Source organism: Calliopsis andreniformis, unplaced genomic scaffold (assembly GCF_051401765.1).
Source record: "Calliopsis andreniformis isolate RMS-2024a unplaced genomic scaffold, iyCalAndr_principal scaffold0022, whole genome shotgun sequence".
NCBI classification, from domain to species: Eukaryota; Metazoa; Arthropoda; class Insecta; order Hymenoptera; family Andrenidae; genus Calliopsis; species Calliopsis andreniformis.
In genome coordinates this window covers 2,864,858-2,881,474 of record NW_027480432.1, presented here as the reverse complement: position 1 = coordinate 2,881,474, position 16,617 = coordinate 2,864,858, and the positions used below count along the sequence as shown (strand labels likewise).

The window sequence follows — 16,617 nt, the reverse complement described above, 5'->3', positions numbered from 1 at the left end:
GAAATATAGATAAAGTATCGATACAGAGATTTATAGAGCCACGTCATTGGGATTCCATAGCCCGCGAAAAGATTCAGGAAAAACCAGTCGATCGAGCGGGAGACTTTTGTTAGGGTGAAACGATGAAACGCTGCGAATGAAATATCGCAAATCACGCGTCCGACGATTGCCTGGTTAAGCCGGAGAATCCTGCCCGATCCGCTATACTTTTCGGATAACCATCTCTCCAGGACGAAACACAGTGGAAAGTGTTTTACTAGACACATGTATTCAGCACTAGGAGGACCAGGCTAAAATAAACTATTTGCAACTTTACAGGTACAAATTCTTGCATCCATCCTGGACATTCACAACGAAAACGATTTGTCTGCAAGGTATCGATATTGCAACTAGCGAAACTCCCTTGCAGATCCATCACCTTAACCGATATAAATCAGAGCACGCTAAGTATCGTACTCACCGTAGTCTGGCCGAACGACAGCTTGCACTGCCTGTTCGTTCTTCTTGCTTCGGATCACCGGCTCACCGAGGATCGTAAAGTTTCTGGGTCCCACGCGGTTCACAAACACTAGATACACTTTACCCCTCTTAATATTGGCTCGCACCACACCACTCTGATTATCGCGCTGCTGCTGCTGTTTCCCGTCGGTGTCGTAGCCGCAGACCGTCGACTTGCCAGGCGCTGATTTGTCACGAAAGTGCAGCCTGACGCTGTCGTTCTTCTGCAATGGCTGGAAGCCTGGCTGGCTCTTGTATACTTGCTTCACCTCGAACGTCACCGCGTAGTTCGAGCCAGGCTTCCTCGCGGAGGACATGCTCCTCGCCTTGCCCTCGAACACCGTCGGCGCCAGGAACGCTCGGTTGCCGACGTCGACGTCGGGGCACCAGTTCTGCCCGCGGCAACCCTTGTTGCGGCATCGTCGACGCTGCTCCCTGGCCGAGTCCGCCTTCGTGCGATTCTTTGGTCGTTGCTTGGCCGAGCGGACCACCCGAGGCCTCTCCATCGACGACTCGCTCCAGGAGTAGGAAAACGGCGTCGACGAGTGACGAGGAAGTCGCATCAGACTGGACTCCTCTGCCTTTGGGTGAACCTCGAGGCGACGATTCGGTTGCTTCGACGAGGAGACGAAGACGTCGCGGATGGAATCGTCCTGCTCTTCTGATGTCTGCGAATTCTCTGGGGCTGGATCTTGAGGTCTAGAGGTCCGCTGGTCATCGGGTGCATCGAGCATAGAAGACTGCAGATTACCATTTTCGGGACCTTGAACGGGGCTCCAGAAGGACGTTCCAAATTCATCTTCTGATCGTTCCTGGTCGTTAGGTTTCGACGGTGGGACATCGTCAGGTGATTCGGAAGTTCGTGGAGCGAGGTCCTGGTGTCTGTCGATGGTCCTTGTAACGAAGTTCCAAGCTGATAAAGGGTAATCGAAGGGCTTTTCAGCGGCGATGCTCATCGATGGCGGATGGACGCTGGTGGTCCTCGTCGACGTCTCCTCGAGGGAGTTCCGATTGGCGGGGGGTGCCGCAGCGAGCGCCAGTGCGCCCCACCAGCCGCTTAAGATCCCGGCCAAAAGCAGAGACGCCCACATCATCCGACCTGCTTGCTGGTTTGATCGGGGGTGAGAGGTCGACACCTCGGTCACCCCGAACAGCCACACTCTCTATGCCACTCTTTCCCCTCTTGCGAGCGAATTCGCCTGGAACTAACGGAAGAGATCTCCGCCGAGATATCGTCCCTCTCCTCTCCTCTCCTGACGCACTGGCCGAGTCTTCAGGGAAGCCTCATTCGTTCCGAAACTGCTCACTTCCGGTCGCCTGTGTTTCCCTCTGCTCGACGATGTCCTCGGTGAACAGAAACGCTTTTCACGAGGTGTTGTACCACCGGCAGCAAAATATCGAGACTTCCATCGGACAGATTCTCGGTTGTCTGCTCTTCGACCAACGCAGTACCGTCCTCTTCATCCTTGACGCCTCGACGGATGCAACAGGGACACCACGATATGGCACCTTACTGGCGTGTAATCACTATTATCGCGAAGGATTCCGGCTCGCCGCGAACGGCATCGAGAGGAATAGTTCAAAGGTTCTGTTCATCCTGTCGATCAGTTAGGAAGGACATCGCGAATAGTGGGATGACTGCACCGCTATCCGTCGATCCGCAGCTCTCAGGTGGGTTCTGTTATCGTTGCTCTCCTCTGTCGTTGTTCTACACACACCACGCGACGTATTCGTGTAATGAAAATAATCGACGGTTTCCCTACTCTCTCAACTCGCACACCGTCGGTCCTTCAACTTTCCTGTTGCTCTATCGGCCCGATCGAAGCGATCGGCCACACCACTTAACCGTTAGATACGTCGATCTCCGTCTCCTCGGTGACACTGCTATTTCGATCTCGATCTCGATCCACTATCTCGAAATAAATCGTCGAAAGTCGATAAAGAATCTCGCGCCACCCCCGTACGTATCGCGTCGTGGCGCTGTCTCGGCTCGGTATCACGTTGCACTCCGAACGAGGAAAAGCCGAGGATGATGACACACGACGTAGGAAGGAGCGGTAGAATAAGAAGAAGAGGAAGAAGAAGCAGCAGCAGAAGAAGAAGAAGAAGAAGAAGAAGAAGACGATGAAGAAGAGGAAGAAGAAGGAGAAGAAGACGACGAGGATGACGACGACGAAGAAGACCAAGAAACTGTCGGCTTCCTCTGACCAGCCGAGGCACACTATTTAAATATACTCACGAGGCTGTCGCGGTTGGTCGGTAGTGTCGACCGTCGAACGAGTCTAGCCCTCACGCGACGCACTTCACCGCTCGGTTTCACCGCACGATTCCTCCTTCTCCTCCCCGTGGCCGCTGCGACTCGTCAACGTATCGCGGCACCAACGACGATCGTGCACGAGGAACACGAGAGACTGCAAGCCAGGAGCATTCACGAGGGACGGCGAACGAACGAAGAAAATCGGTCGTGGTCGGAGCCGCGGGGATCAGCGAGCAAAACGACCGTCCACTTCCCAGCACAGCACCGATTCTACTATCACGACGGTGATCCTGCTGGTGGCGATGCTGTCGGATGGCAGGCACGACGCGTGCGGATAATATCGTGCGGGGGATCGGCGCGTGTGTTGCACGCGGCATGCACGAGGAGCCTCGTGTCACGTCGAGGCGGAGAAGGGATTGTCGGTGGCCCCGCGTCGGGCGCGCGCGACGGTTCAAATTAGACTGAACGGCCCGCTCGCGCAGCCCGAGGCCGGCCACAGCGCCAGCGACTTCTGGTGGACGCCGGTCGAGGCTCTGCGCGCGCACTGTGCCAACCGTCGACACGGGAACCCCCGCGCGCTCCTAGAACGCGCCCAACAGACACAACCAGACACGCCAGGCTCGCTGGCTGACTGGCTTACTGCCTATACGCGACAGACCACGCACGGGACCTTTAAGAACTTGTGTAACGACGACCTAACAACCCAACAACCGCACGCGCGATACTCTCCTTCTCTCTTGCGCTCTCTCCACCCGCCTACCTGTCCATGCGCTCTCTTGATCCCTCCCTCGACGCGCGAAACGCGAGCGAACCGCGACCGAACCGCGAGCGAACCATTCGCAAAAGTTCCCTTCCGTTCATCCACACGATCGCGCTATTAAGTCTGCATCCTCCGAGTCTGACTCCGAACGTTTCTATTTACTTACTGCCGTGCTGCTCCGCCTCGACTCTCACCGCTCCTCGCTTTACGCTATATTTTCACGCGGTGTTGACGTACACGCCGAGGTCCTACTGACCCTCGTCACGTTCATTTTTTGTTTCGACTTTTTACGCTGGTTTCACTTTGCTCGGTGCGCTAAGGCGACATGCTTCAGCGCGCAATGGACGCCTCTCCCTGTCTCTGTTCGCCGCCAGCGCCGCTGTCGGTGCTGTCCTTCGTCTCAGACGCTCATAAGTACAATCTAGCGGACGCGCCGCTGTTACTTTTTATCCTGCCTCTTTTTTCATCCTTATTTATGCCCCGAGAAAATCTCATTCCCAGCCATGAAATGTACATCGGGCTCTCTCGTTAGTGACTCTGTTTCTGCCTTTTTCTGCCGCTCCTTTGTTCCCTCGGAGGAAAACAGAGCCACGAATCCCTCTCGCTGTGCTGTCCAGACGCCTGTGCAGCTTCGAACGTGTCGCGGTATCGTTGCTTAATTATCACCGGTGGAACAGCGGTTTCCGTTGTTGCCACCGAGTTTTGATAGCGCGTCGGGGGCCGCTTCTATGCTGGCTGCGCTTTTGGTGCAGATTTCCGCGTCGAGTGCTCCAGCGTTTCGAGCCCAGGCTGCGTTTCAGATCAGTGGTTCGACGGATCCGCGATTCACCTGCTTCGAATTAGAAAGACTGAATATTTACCCTAGAAGAGGGAGTGGGACACGGAGCACTCTCAGCGAGGAAACGTAAGGATGTTTGGCGAATCCGAAAGGATGAATTGTGACGAATCAGGGCCAGCGTTTCGAAGCCATTACTCGAGTCTCGAGGACATTTCGCTTTCTTTCGCCCCTCCAATGTTCTTCGCGTTCGACGGGTCGTTCCTCCTCTTCACGCTCGCGCCGATCGGCGTCATCGGGCCACCGAAAATAAAGTCTTCCTCCGTGTAGCTGGTTTCCCTCGCTTCGTCTCCCTGCTCTTCGCGCCCCCGCTTCCGGCTCGAATATACAAACCGAGAGCACCGAGTAGAGAGACTCGGAGAGGTTTTTCAAACGAGAGACGGAGAGAGGGAGCTACGACGACGGGCCAAGAGGGACTCTCCTCCACAACTGCCAATCAAACGACCCGCCACGTGAAAGTCGGCCTCTTAAACGGGTAGTTTTTCACGCTCCTCCCGCGACAGATTAATCCCGAGATAAATAGCGACACTTAAGTATGCCGACTCGTAATTAACGCCGCGACTTTTTCTCTTTCGCTTCTGGAAATCGTTTCTTTTCGTTCTATTCAGTAGTCTTTCACCTTTTTTTTTCGCCGGAAAACGGGCGTATAATTGATGTTAGAGATTAAAGCAACGTTCGCTCCCCCTCTCTGGATGTATCAGTAGATTGTCAGAGGAGTGACACAGTTAAGAACAGTCGATTTTTCGGAATACTGCTTTCATATTATTTGGAGTAGAAAATGAGAAATTGCTGAACCATTTATCGCTAGAATCTTGAGAGTCTCTGGTAAAATATACGTGAATTGCTCAAAAAAGAGAGCAGCTATAGTTTCAATCCCCATGTCGTACTAGTTAAACAGTGTATTTTAAATGCGTACTCTCAATACTCCTATTCATGCAGAAATCTCAATAGAGTCGTATTTTAAGATACATTCTTCTCCTAGCAAATCGAGAATATGCAGATGAAGAGATGAGCGCGCTGTATTGATTTCGCATCGAGTTTCGTTCACCTTGTCAAAGAGTTTCAGCCGCGTCATTTGGAATGCTTAAATAATAAATAGAGCCCGCCCACGTATGTATATTCCGTACATCCAAACCGTTAAATAACCGCGCGCTCGAATGTTCCTGATTAATCGATACGTTTCGTTCAGCGGTCGGAATATTTACGGCGCGTTCGTCAGGATAATGTATCAGTGACGCGATAGCCCTCTCCATTATGTAGCATCCACAAAATCGAACATTCGCAGCGCGTTTTATTTCTCTGCGACATGAGTACCCGCTGTAAACTGTCTCTATGTTCCTCGTCTTCGACCGAATTTCCGAGTGAATCTGTTTCCCTGTTTCCCTGTCTCTCTCCCATTCCAAAGTGCATTGGAAAACGTCCTGACAGTATGCAGAACATTTTTGCAGAGATAAAACGAATCGATCGTCTTCCGATTTTTCGACGAATCGCTCAGTTATCCGATGATTACGAGGGTGTTCCAAGCGCGGGTGGTATGGGGTCTAAAATGTGTTTGATGTCGACACGCAGTTACGTGTTTCGGCAGGGGTTAGATCGCTGGAATGCGCGGTATTCGTTTAACGATCGGGCAAGGGATCGATCGGGGCGCAAGAAGTGGAGACAAGGATAACATCCACTGTGTGTACCATCGAACATAAACTATCTCCAGCCAGAAGTGTCTGAAACCGTGAAACTTGACTCAAAGAGCAGATCAACGCGAGTTTTGTGGGGAAGGTCAACGAATGGATTCGCGGAGGAACGTCCTCTTCCTCTGAGAGATCTTTCGAGGAGGAGAGGCGAACCGATACAAGGAACCGACGTGGCTCGAGAACGCTCCGAAAAGCAGAGCAGAAAATGTTTCTCGGTGACTAGCTTTAAAAGGGTCTGAGCGATGTGCGCGCACGATGCACCCAGGCTCCGTTTTGTTCCCGACACGCGAAACACCGTTCCACGAGTATGCGAGCCTTCTATTCATAGTTCAAGCGAAAATAACACGGTGTCGTGCATGCATTCGTAATATCTTTATCGAGATGGAATGACGAGAGGGCTTGGCGTAGCTGAGGGGTGAACAAATATTTAGAGGCAGACGCGGCGAGTTTCCTTCGACTCCGATTGGCAGAGCATTTAAATATTTTATCGAGAAATGAAGAAGAACGCAAGGAAACGGTACATCCAAGAGATTGCTACGAATCGGTATCCATGCCTCCTTCGATTATTCCTTAATAACTTGGTCCCTTATCACATCCAGCTGTGCGCACAATTTTCATAAAACTTCCTTTGTCCGTGGACTCTTTATCTGAAACGACGATGAAATTTTCAAGCTTGTCCTGCATCGCCCGAAGGGCTTGGTCTACTTAATAATAGTAACAGTAACAAATGGCTAAATCCATTCCCCCCCGAGGCTAGTAAAATAAATTCTGCTTAGAATGGGAGAGAAATAAACAGTGTCGTGTTATGAGAACGCCCTGCTAATATTGCAACAATTTCGCTGAATGTAGGCCACAACCGGTTCCCGCAGGAGGAGAGCAGCGATTCAGCGCGCGAGATAAACCCTCCTGTCGAGCGAGAATCAATTGGTCACCGTGAGAAATCAAGATCGTGAACTCTGGATTGCTCGCCGACGATCGAGAATGCGCCACGCGGTCTGCCCTCGTCGGAGCCAGTATCGTGCTCGACAAATAACCAACCTGGAGCCATTGACACGGCGATAAGCGAGAAAGAGAGGGGCCGTATCGAGCTTAACCACGGGGGATAAACACTAAAAATCGAACAATGCAAGGAAATTGATAGATAAACGAGCGTGCGCTCTTGGTAACATAAAATTACGCTTAAGGGGTTAAAAACAAACTTTCGTTTAAGAAATTCCTGATCGAAAGGCAGGAACGTATCGAATACCATAATTTCAATCCCCCGTCCTTGGAGTTCTCCATATTTGTTCCCCTCTTTCGTCGATTACGCTTTTCGCTTTCCCCAGTCACCAGAACGCGCATAGTACTAATTGCACGGTGGGGAACTGGATCCCGACGTCTCCAAAATCACGGTGATTCTCGGGGCCCCGATGCCTTTATTACTCCACCGCCTATTACAGAAATTACAGCCATACGAGGTGCAATTATCGACGAATATGTACCAAAACGTCCCAAGATTTATAAACATCAGACTTCCTCTAGAAAAGAAGAAACGGATGGAATCCCCTTTGAACGAGGAAAGAGAAAAGAGCAAGTTCCCAGCGAGCAGCATGAACAACGCTGCAACAGATTATCGACAAACACTTTCAATATTGGCAAATTGCTCCTAGTGAGCGTCCGCTGGCATTGCCTCAAGGGGAGAGGGGTTTCATCCCCCTTTCTCCGCTGCTTTTCTTCCTTCCGTTCTTGCTCGACCTTTTGGTGCACGGGTTCGTCTGGCGAGCTCGCTACCAGTCGAGCGCCATGTCGCTCGCCCACAGGAGAAGTTAAATCGAATCCGCTAACTGCAGCCTAAGAACAAACCGGAAGGGACGAGGAGGCAGGGGTCGGGGGGTGATCTCGATACGCGGCCGGCTAACTTTCGTGGAAGTTTGATGCTTCGTAAATCAATGGCCATTCGTCGGGGCAACGTTAAATTACTCTCAGCTCGGCGCACCTCGCCAGGGATGGAACGCTCTATGGATTTTAACTCTAAAGGGGTGAATCTCGAGCATCGGCCCGGGAACGATCATTTCGATCTGGGACGATTTTCCCTGAAGATGCGACGAGATGGAATTTTGGAGCAGCCACTGACAGAGGAAATTTTAATCTGAGGGAAAGATTAGCCCAGTGATCAGATGCAATTAGGATGTAGGTTTGCTGAGAAATAATTCAGAGCTGCGATCGATCACTGGATGTCAGCGACTCGTCGCTTCTTACTCTCCTACTTTAATCGAATTCAGCGAGAACACAGTCGATTCTGCTGAGTTTACGCGGACAAAGTTACGCTATGTAAATGTAACTTCGTAAATAAGCTACGCGCGTAACAATAAGGGTAGCTCACCCCCTGGGAAACTCCCGGAAAAAATGTCCTGGAACGAGATACGGAGAAGCAGCGGACGACAACCCTGTCGCTGCCTCCTGTTACGCAAGAAAGTCGAATGGGAGACGTGAAAGTTCGTCGACGGAGTATCGTAACAGGTATCGTCGCGATGGAACGACGAAAAAATGAAGAAGAATTTCCAAGTGGAAAGTTCGCGTGGATATTCAGTGACAAGTGGATGGTTTGCTCCGAGTAGTTCGCGTCGTTAATAATTCCGAAGAAAGATGGTGCACGAGTTCCGGAGCGCCTTCCTCGAGGAACGTCGATTACATGCGACAGAGACGACAATCGTCTCATCCGCTGCCCACTTCCTCCTACTCGGCGAGACGGAATAATTCAGGTTACCGACTCGACGACATTCAGTGAATTAAAAATACGTGTCTGAAGGGGATCGATAGCACTCTCATGGGGCTCGTGCAGTGATTAAACGCGGTTACTTCCGCATTTTTCCGAGAAGAACGCGCCGAGTTTGCGGAACGTGATCCCTCGTTTTCCACTTCTTGCCGAAAATGCCGGATGAATAGTGGGCGATTTCAAGGTGTGCGGAGAGACTGAAAGGCGCGTAAATACGGTTTTTCACGTCGTTTTTGGCTGCAGGAAATTTGCCGAAAGGGCAGAACCATCTAACAAAGATGGGGCGAGAAGAGATGGAGAGAAAGATGGAGACGCAATAGGTAGCTCATTCAGTCAGCTAACCCCTGGAGTCGAGGGTAAAAGCGACAGTTTAAGCCCATTAGGATATTTATGGATTGGTCTTCCACGAGGTGGGGCTGGGGGTGCTGCAGTGGCGCATGCAGGAGGGGTTGGAGGGCTATTCAAAGGCTCTGCCGGCACGCGACTCATCGACGTCTTTCTCGCCGCCCGACATCGACACGAACACCTATTCGGTAGTGCACCTCTGCCCCTCCCAGTCTCCGAAGTCTGAAAAACGGCCTGGTGATTTATGGAATACACGTTGAACAGAGAAATTCCCCTAATGCATCGTTGGGGCGGCTGTCTTTAATGCTTTCAGATAGCGAATGAATTCGAGCATCAGAGTGGCTACTAGCTTCTGCTTCTTTCAGCGAAAGTCGTGGGTGTAAAAATTCTGTTTAATTGATAGAGAGGCGAGGACGTTTAATTAATATTTGGAGGCGCAGCAGGCGGCTGTAGAAGGCCGCAGGACCACGGTCGAACGGCACGTACGAGCATCGGTCGTTAGATCGCATTAACGTGCACAACCATTTTCCAGTTGAGCACGGACGAGATCTCGCATTCTGCAGACGCGCTCCTTTCTTCCTCTTTAATAAGAGCCGCCTGTGTACACGCTTGTATTTCGACTTCCGGCTGGCCGGAGTCCCCCGGTGCCTAACAGAGATGCATTGTGTGCAACGAAGCACCTGGCACGCGCCAGCTCCTGTCTTTATGTAGCCGCCCACTCTCTCTTTTTCTCGCTCCTTCTCTGTCCCTTTCTCTATCGCACTCGTCCACCCCCTCTTCGCCCGCACGACAGCCTCCCTCTGCCTCATCGTTCGAAGCTGTTTCGCTCGTACTCACGTACCACACACCCACACGTGCGCGCGAGTCGTTATCCTGTGGATATCCTCCGGACGTCTGGCTCCTCCGTTCGAGTTCCTAACAAGATTTTCATCTCAGATATCGCGACCACGGTTAACCGTGCCGCGGATTATTAGCGATAAAACTTGTTCGGTAAGTTCGTAATTCAGCCGCGAGCATCGACCGAATAAATTTATCTTAATAAACGTGGACCAACGAAATTTCCTTTTCCTACGCTCGAACAAATACTCGAGAGGAGAGGGAGAGCCCAAGGAATCTTCAAAGACCTCTTGTTTTCATTTTAACGAGTTTACTGATATGACTTTTTCACTTTTATAACAGGCACCCTCTTATTTATGTATTATGAAATTATTAAACGTCACTTTTAATGTATAATTATATTATAAAAAGCAAACCATTATCCCCCTATTCTAGTACATGATAAGGTTCAAATGCCATCGAGTATTTCGAGGAAATATTCTCCGCCCCTAGTATTGCCACGGTGGCAGTCAAAGTGTTGACTAAAGACTACGAAGTCTTTTCGAAAGGGGACTACGAGCAGATTTCTCTAATGGTGAATCGTTCTTTCCTGTGTTTGAAAAACACAGAGGCCGACGTTTCAGCTAATTACACGCATCGTTAATGCTCTAACGATCCCTTGGAAAATAAACCGATCATCGTAAAGTAGACGCTAGCTACCCTCGTAATAGTCGGGCAGCTCGAGACTGACACACGATCGCAGTTGCCGGCACGCGTCTACGCTGCCTGTCAAAATATGCGCCGAAGCTGTTGTCCCCTGCTCCTGCTGCTCGTCGACCCTTCGAAGGGCAAAAGGCACGTACAGCCCCTCTGGCAGATTCCCCTGACGCGTCTGTCGTCGATCCGTCTGCAAGGCCCTCGATTTTTGGGGCAGCAGACGCGTCTACCCACTCGAAGCTTTGACTTTTCAGAGAAATCGCTGCAAGTACTCGTCTTTTCAGTTGGGGAAAAACTGAAGAAAAGTTGCGTGTATTCCTTCGCCCATCTCAGGGACGTCTTGCTTGCGAAAGAGACGAGAGGCTTTCATTCTTGACGATATGTAATCGTTATCGTCGATTTTTTTAATCAGAAAAGGTAGCTATCGGTTATCAATAGCGACAAACATTTAATTATTCCACGAAGCGCCTTTTCTGTGATATTTTTTTTTCTCAGAAAGTGTTGATTCTAGAAAGGAGAGATTTCAACTATAAATTACTGCTGAACGCCTGAACTCTCTCTTTAACCCCCTGTAGCCTAATGGTTTCAGACTGAAATGACATTAATTTATAATAGAACGTATTATAGTTAAGAATATATTTAAAAAACTGAATTTGTATCTTCCCATTTTCATGACCTGAGTCACAAAGGGCTAATTGACGCTGAGCAGGGATTACTTATTACAGCCTCTATAAACGATGGAATATCTTGCGACGCATGGAAGGTTCTCCTAGATTTCACAAACAGGCATCGAAATTGTGGCAATCGTGGCAATTGAACAAGTGAACGAGGTCGCCCACAGCGATCGATCTCGGAAGTGCAGACAGTTAAACAACGAGCCGAAGCGTTTTCTAGAAGCAGGTAAGCTGGAACGTCACCCAGCACGTCCCGATAAGATAAGGCTGCGAAATCGAATCTTATCTAGGCGCCTGGCCTGTCTTTCCTTTTTCGCGCGAAGCCATCGGCATTTTTTGAGGGCGAGGGCGGCACGACAGGCCAGGAACGTCGTCCGTTCCTTATCGCTCGTCATCGTAATTAACGCGTGCCGTCACGCAGACGATAAAAATCGTTCTAGCCGGTCGAGAGGCTCGTGACTCATGCTGTCGTTTGCCTCCTTCTGACGGGCGCCGCGTCACCGGAAGCCCCGACTCTCGCGGAAATTAATAACGTTTTAATCGATTCTTCAGACGTCACCGCGCTGGGTGGGAGTGGAAACATCGAGACGAAAAATAAGTCTGAGGGAGGACGGGGTGGAAAGTTATTTCAAGTCGACGGGACTCGTAACCGCGGTTATTTATTACCCAGGTTGGTTAATTACTTCCCGCGCGTTATTAAGGGTTAAACGTTTCGTTCGGTAGTTGATGGATCGACGAAGCCCCGTTGTCGTCGCTTTCATCGGAGATGAAACACACCCTGACGTGTCGAGGCTTTTTCAGCGCGGTCGCCTGGCCCCTGAAAAGCTTGCATTCGAGAGATAATCTTCGTTCGTCTTCGATTTCGGTTCCTTTCGTCATAAATCTTTGGACGGGGGCAGATAATCGATATTGCGGCGGCGATAAGCAGCCGCGGCTGCCTTATCGCGGGGCCTCCGCCACGGTAACCTGCGAGGATAGGTCAGTGACTGGACATATGGATCTACCGAGAAAAGAATTATTGGGAACACACAAGCTCTGGGATAAGGAGCTGACTTCTTCTCCTCGGAATAAAACCGGGACGTCTCGTAACTCCGTCAAATGACAGGAGGGAAGGGCGGGAGGGAGAGGAGGAGGGGGGCAAAAAGTGTCGTATATACTGATAAACGTATGCCATTTGAGGGGATTTATCGTATCCTCTTGGCGTTGTTCTACGCCCTGTAGAAAAGTGTTCTTTATCAGACTGGGAGGAAATATGTGGTCAGGCAGTTTCCATGGAATGAAAGTGCGCTGTGCGTTGGGTCTCGTTCATTTTACGCATCTCGAGCTCGTTACAAAACTCGCGAATTATTTACTAGAATTTCGTGCAGCTAATTCTTGAAAATTGCCGTGCACTGGACATTTATGAGACGCATCAATCGGTTGCAAGGTTTAATTAATAGGAAAATTCATATTAATGCGTGGACTAATTCTGTGTGGATACCACGAGATATCAATATTGATGATACCATTTGGATCTTTGGCATTGCTCGATTATTCGTGATTGGGCTGAATTTATAGCACGGCGAACGCGACTCTATTATTACCGGCCAATCAGGCCCCGAATTTGCGCTCTTTCATCCCATAACGACAGACGATCGTGCGCGGACAGGTTAACAGGAGGAAAGGTCTCTAGCAGCTGAACAAACGATAATCTTGCTCGTTGTGCCCCGTGGATCGAAAGCAGAGCCTCGAATACATCGCTTTAGCCCAAGATGCACACTCGAATCGTCGCGCGATCGATACACAGCTGTACTCGAAAGATGATAGATAGTCCGTCGCGTGGCGATTCGAAAAATCGATTCTCCCAGTGGTCGCGTCCAGCCCCGAGCGAACGCGTTTCTTTTCGAGCGGACTCTCGCGTGCCGCGAACTGATGTCGCGGCGGGTCATTAGCGATAACGACACCATGCTTTTCCATCGTTCGTCCTTCCATGGCCAGGCGTTGTCCAGTTGTCAAACTGGTTCGATCCTCGGCCGATAACGCCAGAACCTATCGAGACGATTGTCCTTCGCGTGAGCGATTAATTCGCGCGGGGGATAATGATGCTTAACGGTCGTGCATCGAGGAGAAAAAGGGAGCGAGCTGGAGGACAGCGGAGAATAATTACTTACACGAGCGATGGACAGAGCCGCTTTCGAACGCTGGAAAATCCATTAACGCGCGGTCGCTGCTGCCACCGCGGCCGCCACCGTCGCCGCAGCGACGAAAGCCCGAGAAATGATCGCGCCGATAATTACGATCAAAAGTGTGCAATTTCGTCGCTCGATTGGCCTTTAACGAGAATTTCCTCCCGTTGCGTGGAAATAAGTCGAAACCCCTCTCGGCGGAGTTAAAAAGAGCAACAACTTCGAGGGTGATCGATATTCATCAAACCCATGGAAATAAAGCGGCTATGGAAGGTACTCGTCGCCCCAGCTTTTTGCGACGGCCGAATAAATTCGAGCGGTATCGCGAGAGGAGCACGAAGAAGGTCGGGTCGGCGTATCTCTGTCACGGTTCTTGCCCGGGGCTGCTTCGGTTTCGGTGGCGAAACGATCCCGCGTTCTTTCGCGACGACGACGCGGCAGTGATTTGTCACGTGGTGGGTGGCAAACGATTACGTTGCATTTGCAATTTCACGCGACCCATCTTTCGCTCCTTGCCTCTCGCACCTTCGGACTTTTTCGCCTCGGATCGCCCCCTGTCCTCCGCTACCTTTCGCTCCGATCCCAGCCGCCACCCGTTTCCGAAAATGCGCCACGACTCGCGTGAACTTTCTCAAGTCTCGGCGAAGCAGACGCTGGCCAAATTGCTCGAGCGGACGATTGTCTTCGCTTCGCTCCGACAGCTCGACGCCACCGGCCCCGGCCGAGGCTAAATGAGAGCGCGACAAAAACACCTGGAGGAACCGTTCGCGTTCTATTAAACTCCTGGCCCAAGTTCGGCCGCCGCGACGAGCAGCGAACCAGACAGCTAGCTACGAGCAGATACTGTGCAGGAATTGCCAGTTTCCTACATCAATAGTCACTGCCAACTTGCTGATTTATGAATTGCTTGCTTTCGGAGCAAAGCGAGAGGAGAGGCTCGGGAGAGAAACTTTCTGTGTGATTTACTCAACTTTCAAATTTTCAAATTTTCAAATATTCAAATATTCAAATATTCAATTAATCAAAAATTCAAAAATTCAAAAGTTCACAAATTCAAAAATTTGAATATTCAAACTTTCAAACTCACAAAATTGTCAAAAAACGACTCGAAATTGACTTCAAACTGAGAAAGACTCGTTAAAAACTGAGCGTCACACTTGGCCAGCGGTCGTCAGAGAGGTGGCTCAGAAGCACAGGATCGTTTCGAAGGGTTTGCATTCGTCTCGCGCTCCTTTCTTCATAGGAATCTTAACGGTCGCAGTGTCCAGCGCTAATCGAGAGATTACTCACGGCCCGTCGGCGCTGCTCTTCCACAGAGACATGTAGATCATTAGAGACAGAATGAAGTCCATATCGAAACACAGACTTAGACAAGCCCTGGCGACTCGTTTACTCGATTTATTCTACATCTATAAAACGTCCTGTTTTTCGCAATCTTTACGCGACTCGCGTTATCGAAACACGTATACTTTGATGCAAGCTCGCTATACATGTAATATTCAACGACGTAAAATGATCGTTAAGCTGAAGATTTATCGGCAGTTTGTCGCGCACGGATATATACTCCGCAACGTAGTCATCGATGAATCGAGAAACCACGAGGTGCTCTATCCTCAGCTTTGCAGTGGACACGCAAGGAGAGGGGTTTTAGCCGATTCTCGGCTGGTGAGGAAATATGTTAACAAGGGACGAGCGTCCCGGAAGCCATTGCCCAAGACGCGTGTTATCTGTTTCAGGTGCATTAAACGCATCTCGCGAATGATACCGTGAAACGTGAGAGAGAAAGAGAGAGAGTGGACTCTAATGATTATCAGTCCCCGTAGTTCCTCCTCGCTCCATAGGGAGTTTCAGGATCATCCACAGGATTCCAGGACGCGGAGCGCTGCCGATTCTTCCTTTTTCGACATTTCGAATTCCACGGGCGGATAAACGATCCAGAGCCGCGCAGATCGCGACATTCCGGACCATGGCAAGTGTAAAACGGGCAAAATAATAATCTTAACGAGCGATGGTCTCTTTCGTCGTTCAGATCGGCAACTCGAGGCGGAGTTTGCTAGACGCGCGAGGAGCCGTACGAGGGCCGAGCCAACGAAACGATCCGCATTCCTGCGGCGGATCGGTCCTGCTCCGTCGATTATCTGCGTACACGCGAGACGAGCCGTTTATGCGGACGACGAAACCTCGATTACGAGCTCGCCACGTGGTGGTGGTACGTGCGTGACCGTCCTCCCTGGACGCCAGGATCCCCGAGGGACGATATCCGACCATTTAGTCAAGGGTCATAATTGCTGACACCTGCACAAGGGAACGATAGATCATTAGCGGGAGCACGAGCAGCATAGACATGAGCTGCCAGCCACTGATTCCACAACCGAGATTCTCCTCTGTATTCTTTACCAAGGCGACAGAACAATCCTCTGGATCCCTCTAGAAATATAGCCTTTATACAACCTCAGAACTCGCGAGCAGTAGAGAACTGAGGAACGTAGAGATTTTAGAATCGAGTCTCTTACAAACTGGAAGAATATCTCCAAGGAAATAAAATTTCAGCCTTTTGCCACATTAACTACTCGTTGACCGGCTTCAAGTGTTAAGCGCCTCGTCTTAAGGGATGGAAAATGAGCTCTCCAGGGATTGAGATTTCAGCGAGCGAAGTACGCGTTCCGAGTCCATTTCCTGCGAAGAATTTCGTGCGGGCTCGACGATATCGTTATCACGAACAGACACGTTCTCTGTGCACCGTGGAAGGTGATGGGTTATTTAAAGATTTCCGGACAATCGTCACGCGATGTCGGTCTACAGAATGAAAATAATCGCACGGGAGAGAAAAGGGGCAGAGGGAGCCCGAGAGAGAGGGGCGTAGGGCAACGACGTCGCTCTGTTTATGTAGCGACGGCGGCGCAAAGACACGTGCATGCACGCGATTGCCACTGCAACTGCACGCTCCCGCGAGGGCGTTCTCGAACATTTCGGTTAGGGTGATAATTGCCGGCAGCGTTCCTTGTGATGCACGCACGCAGCCACGCATATGCTCGACACGGTTGCTTCGGTATGCGCCTCGCGAGCGCATACAAACGTGCACAAGCGTTCAGCTCCGATTCTCCGTT

The 16,617-nt window shown here is 50.6% G+C and overlaps 1 protein-coding gene across 6 annotated transcripts in view; it reads right to left on the bottom strand.

The window, feature by feature from the left end:
- Positions 1-1,706, bottom strand: part of Vn (membrane-bound neuregulin protein vein) — a 176,824-nt gene extending 175,118 nt beyond the window's left edge. For all 6 annotated transcript variants that reach the window (XR_013003097.1, XM_076390424.1, XM_076390426.1 and 3 more), the window contains exon 1: positions 461-1,706. Coding sequence is in view for 5 of the 6 variants with exons in the window: in XM_076390424.1 (XP_076246539.1) it covers positions 461-1,592 (1,132 nt within the window). In the remaining variant the exon portion in view is untranslated. The remainder of the gene's footprint in view (positions 1-460) is intronic.
- Between the last annotated feature and the right edge of the window lie 14,911 nt (positions 1,707-16,617).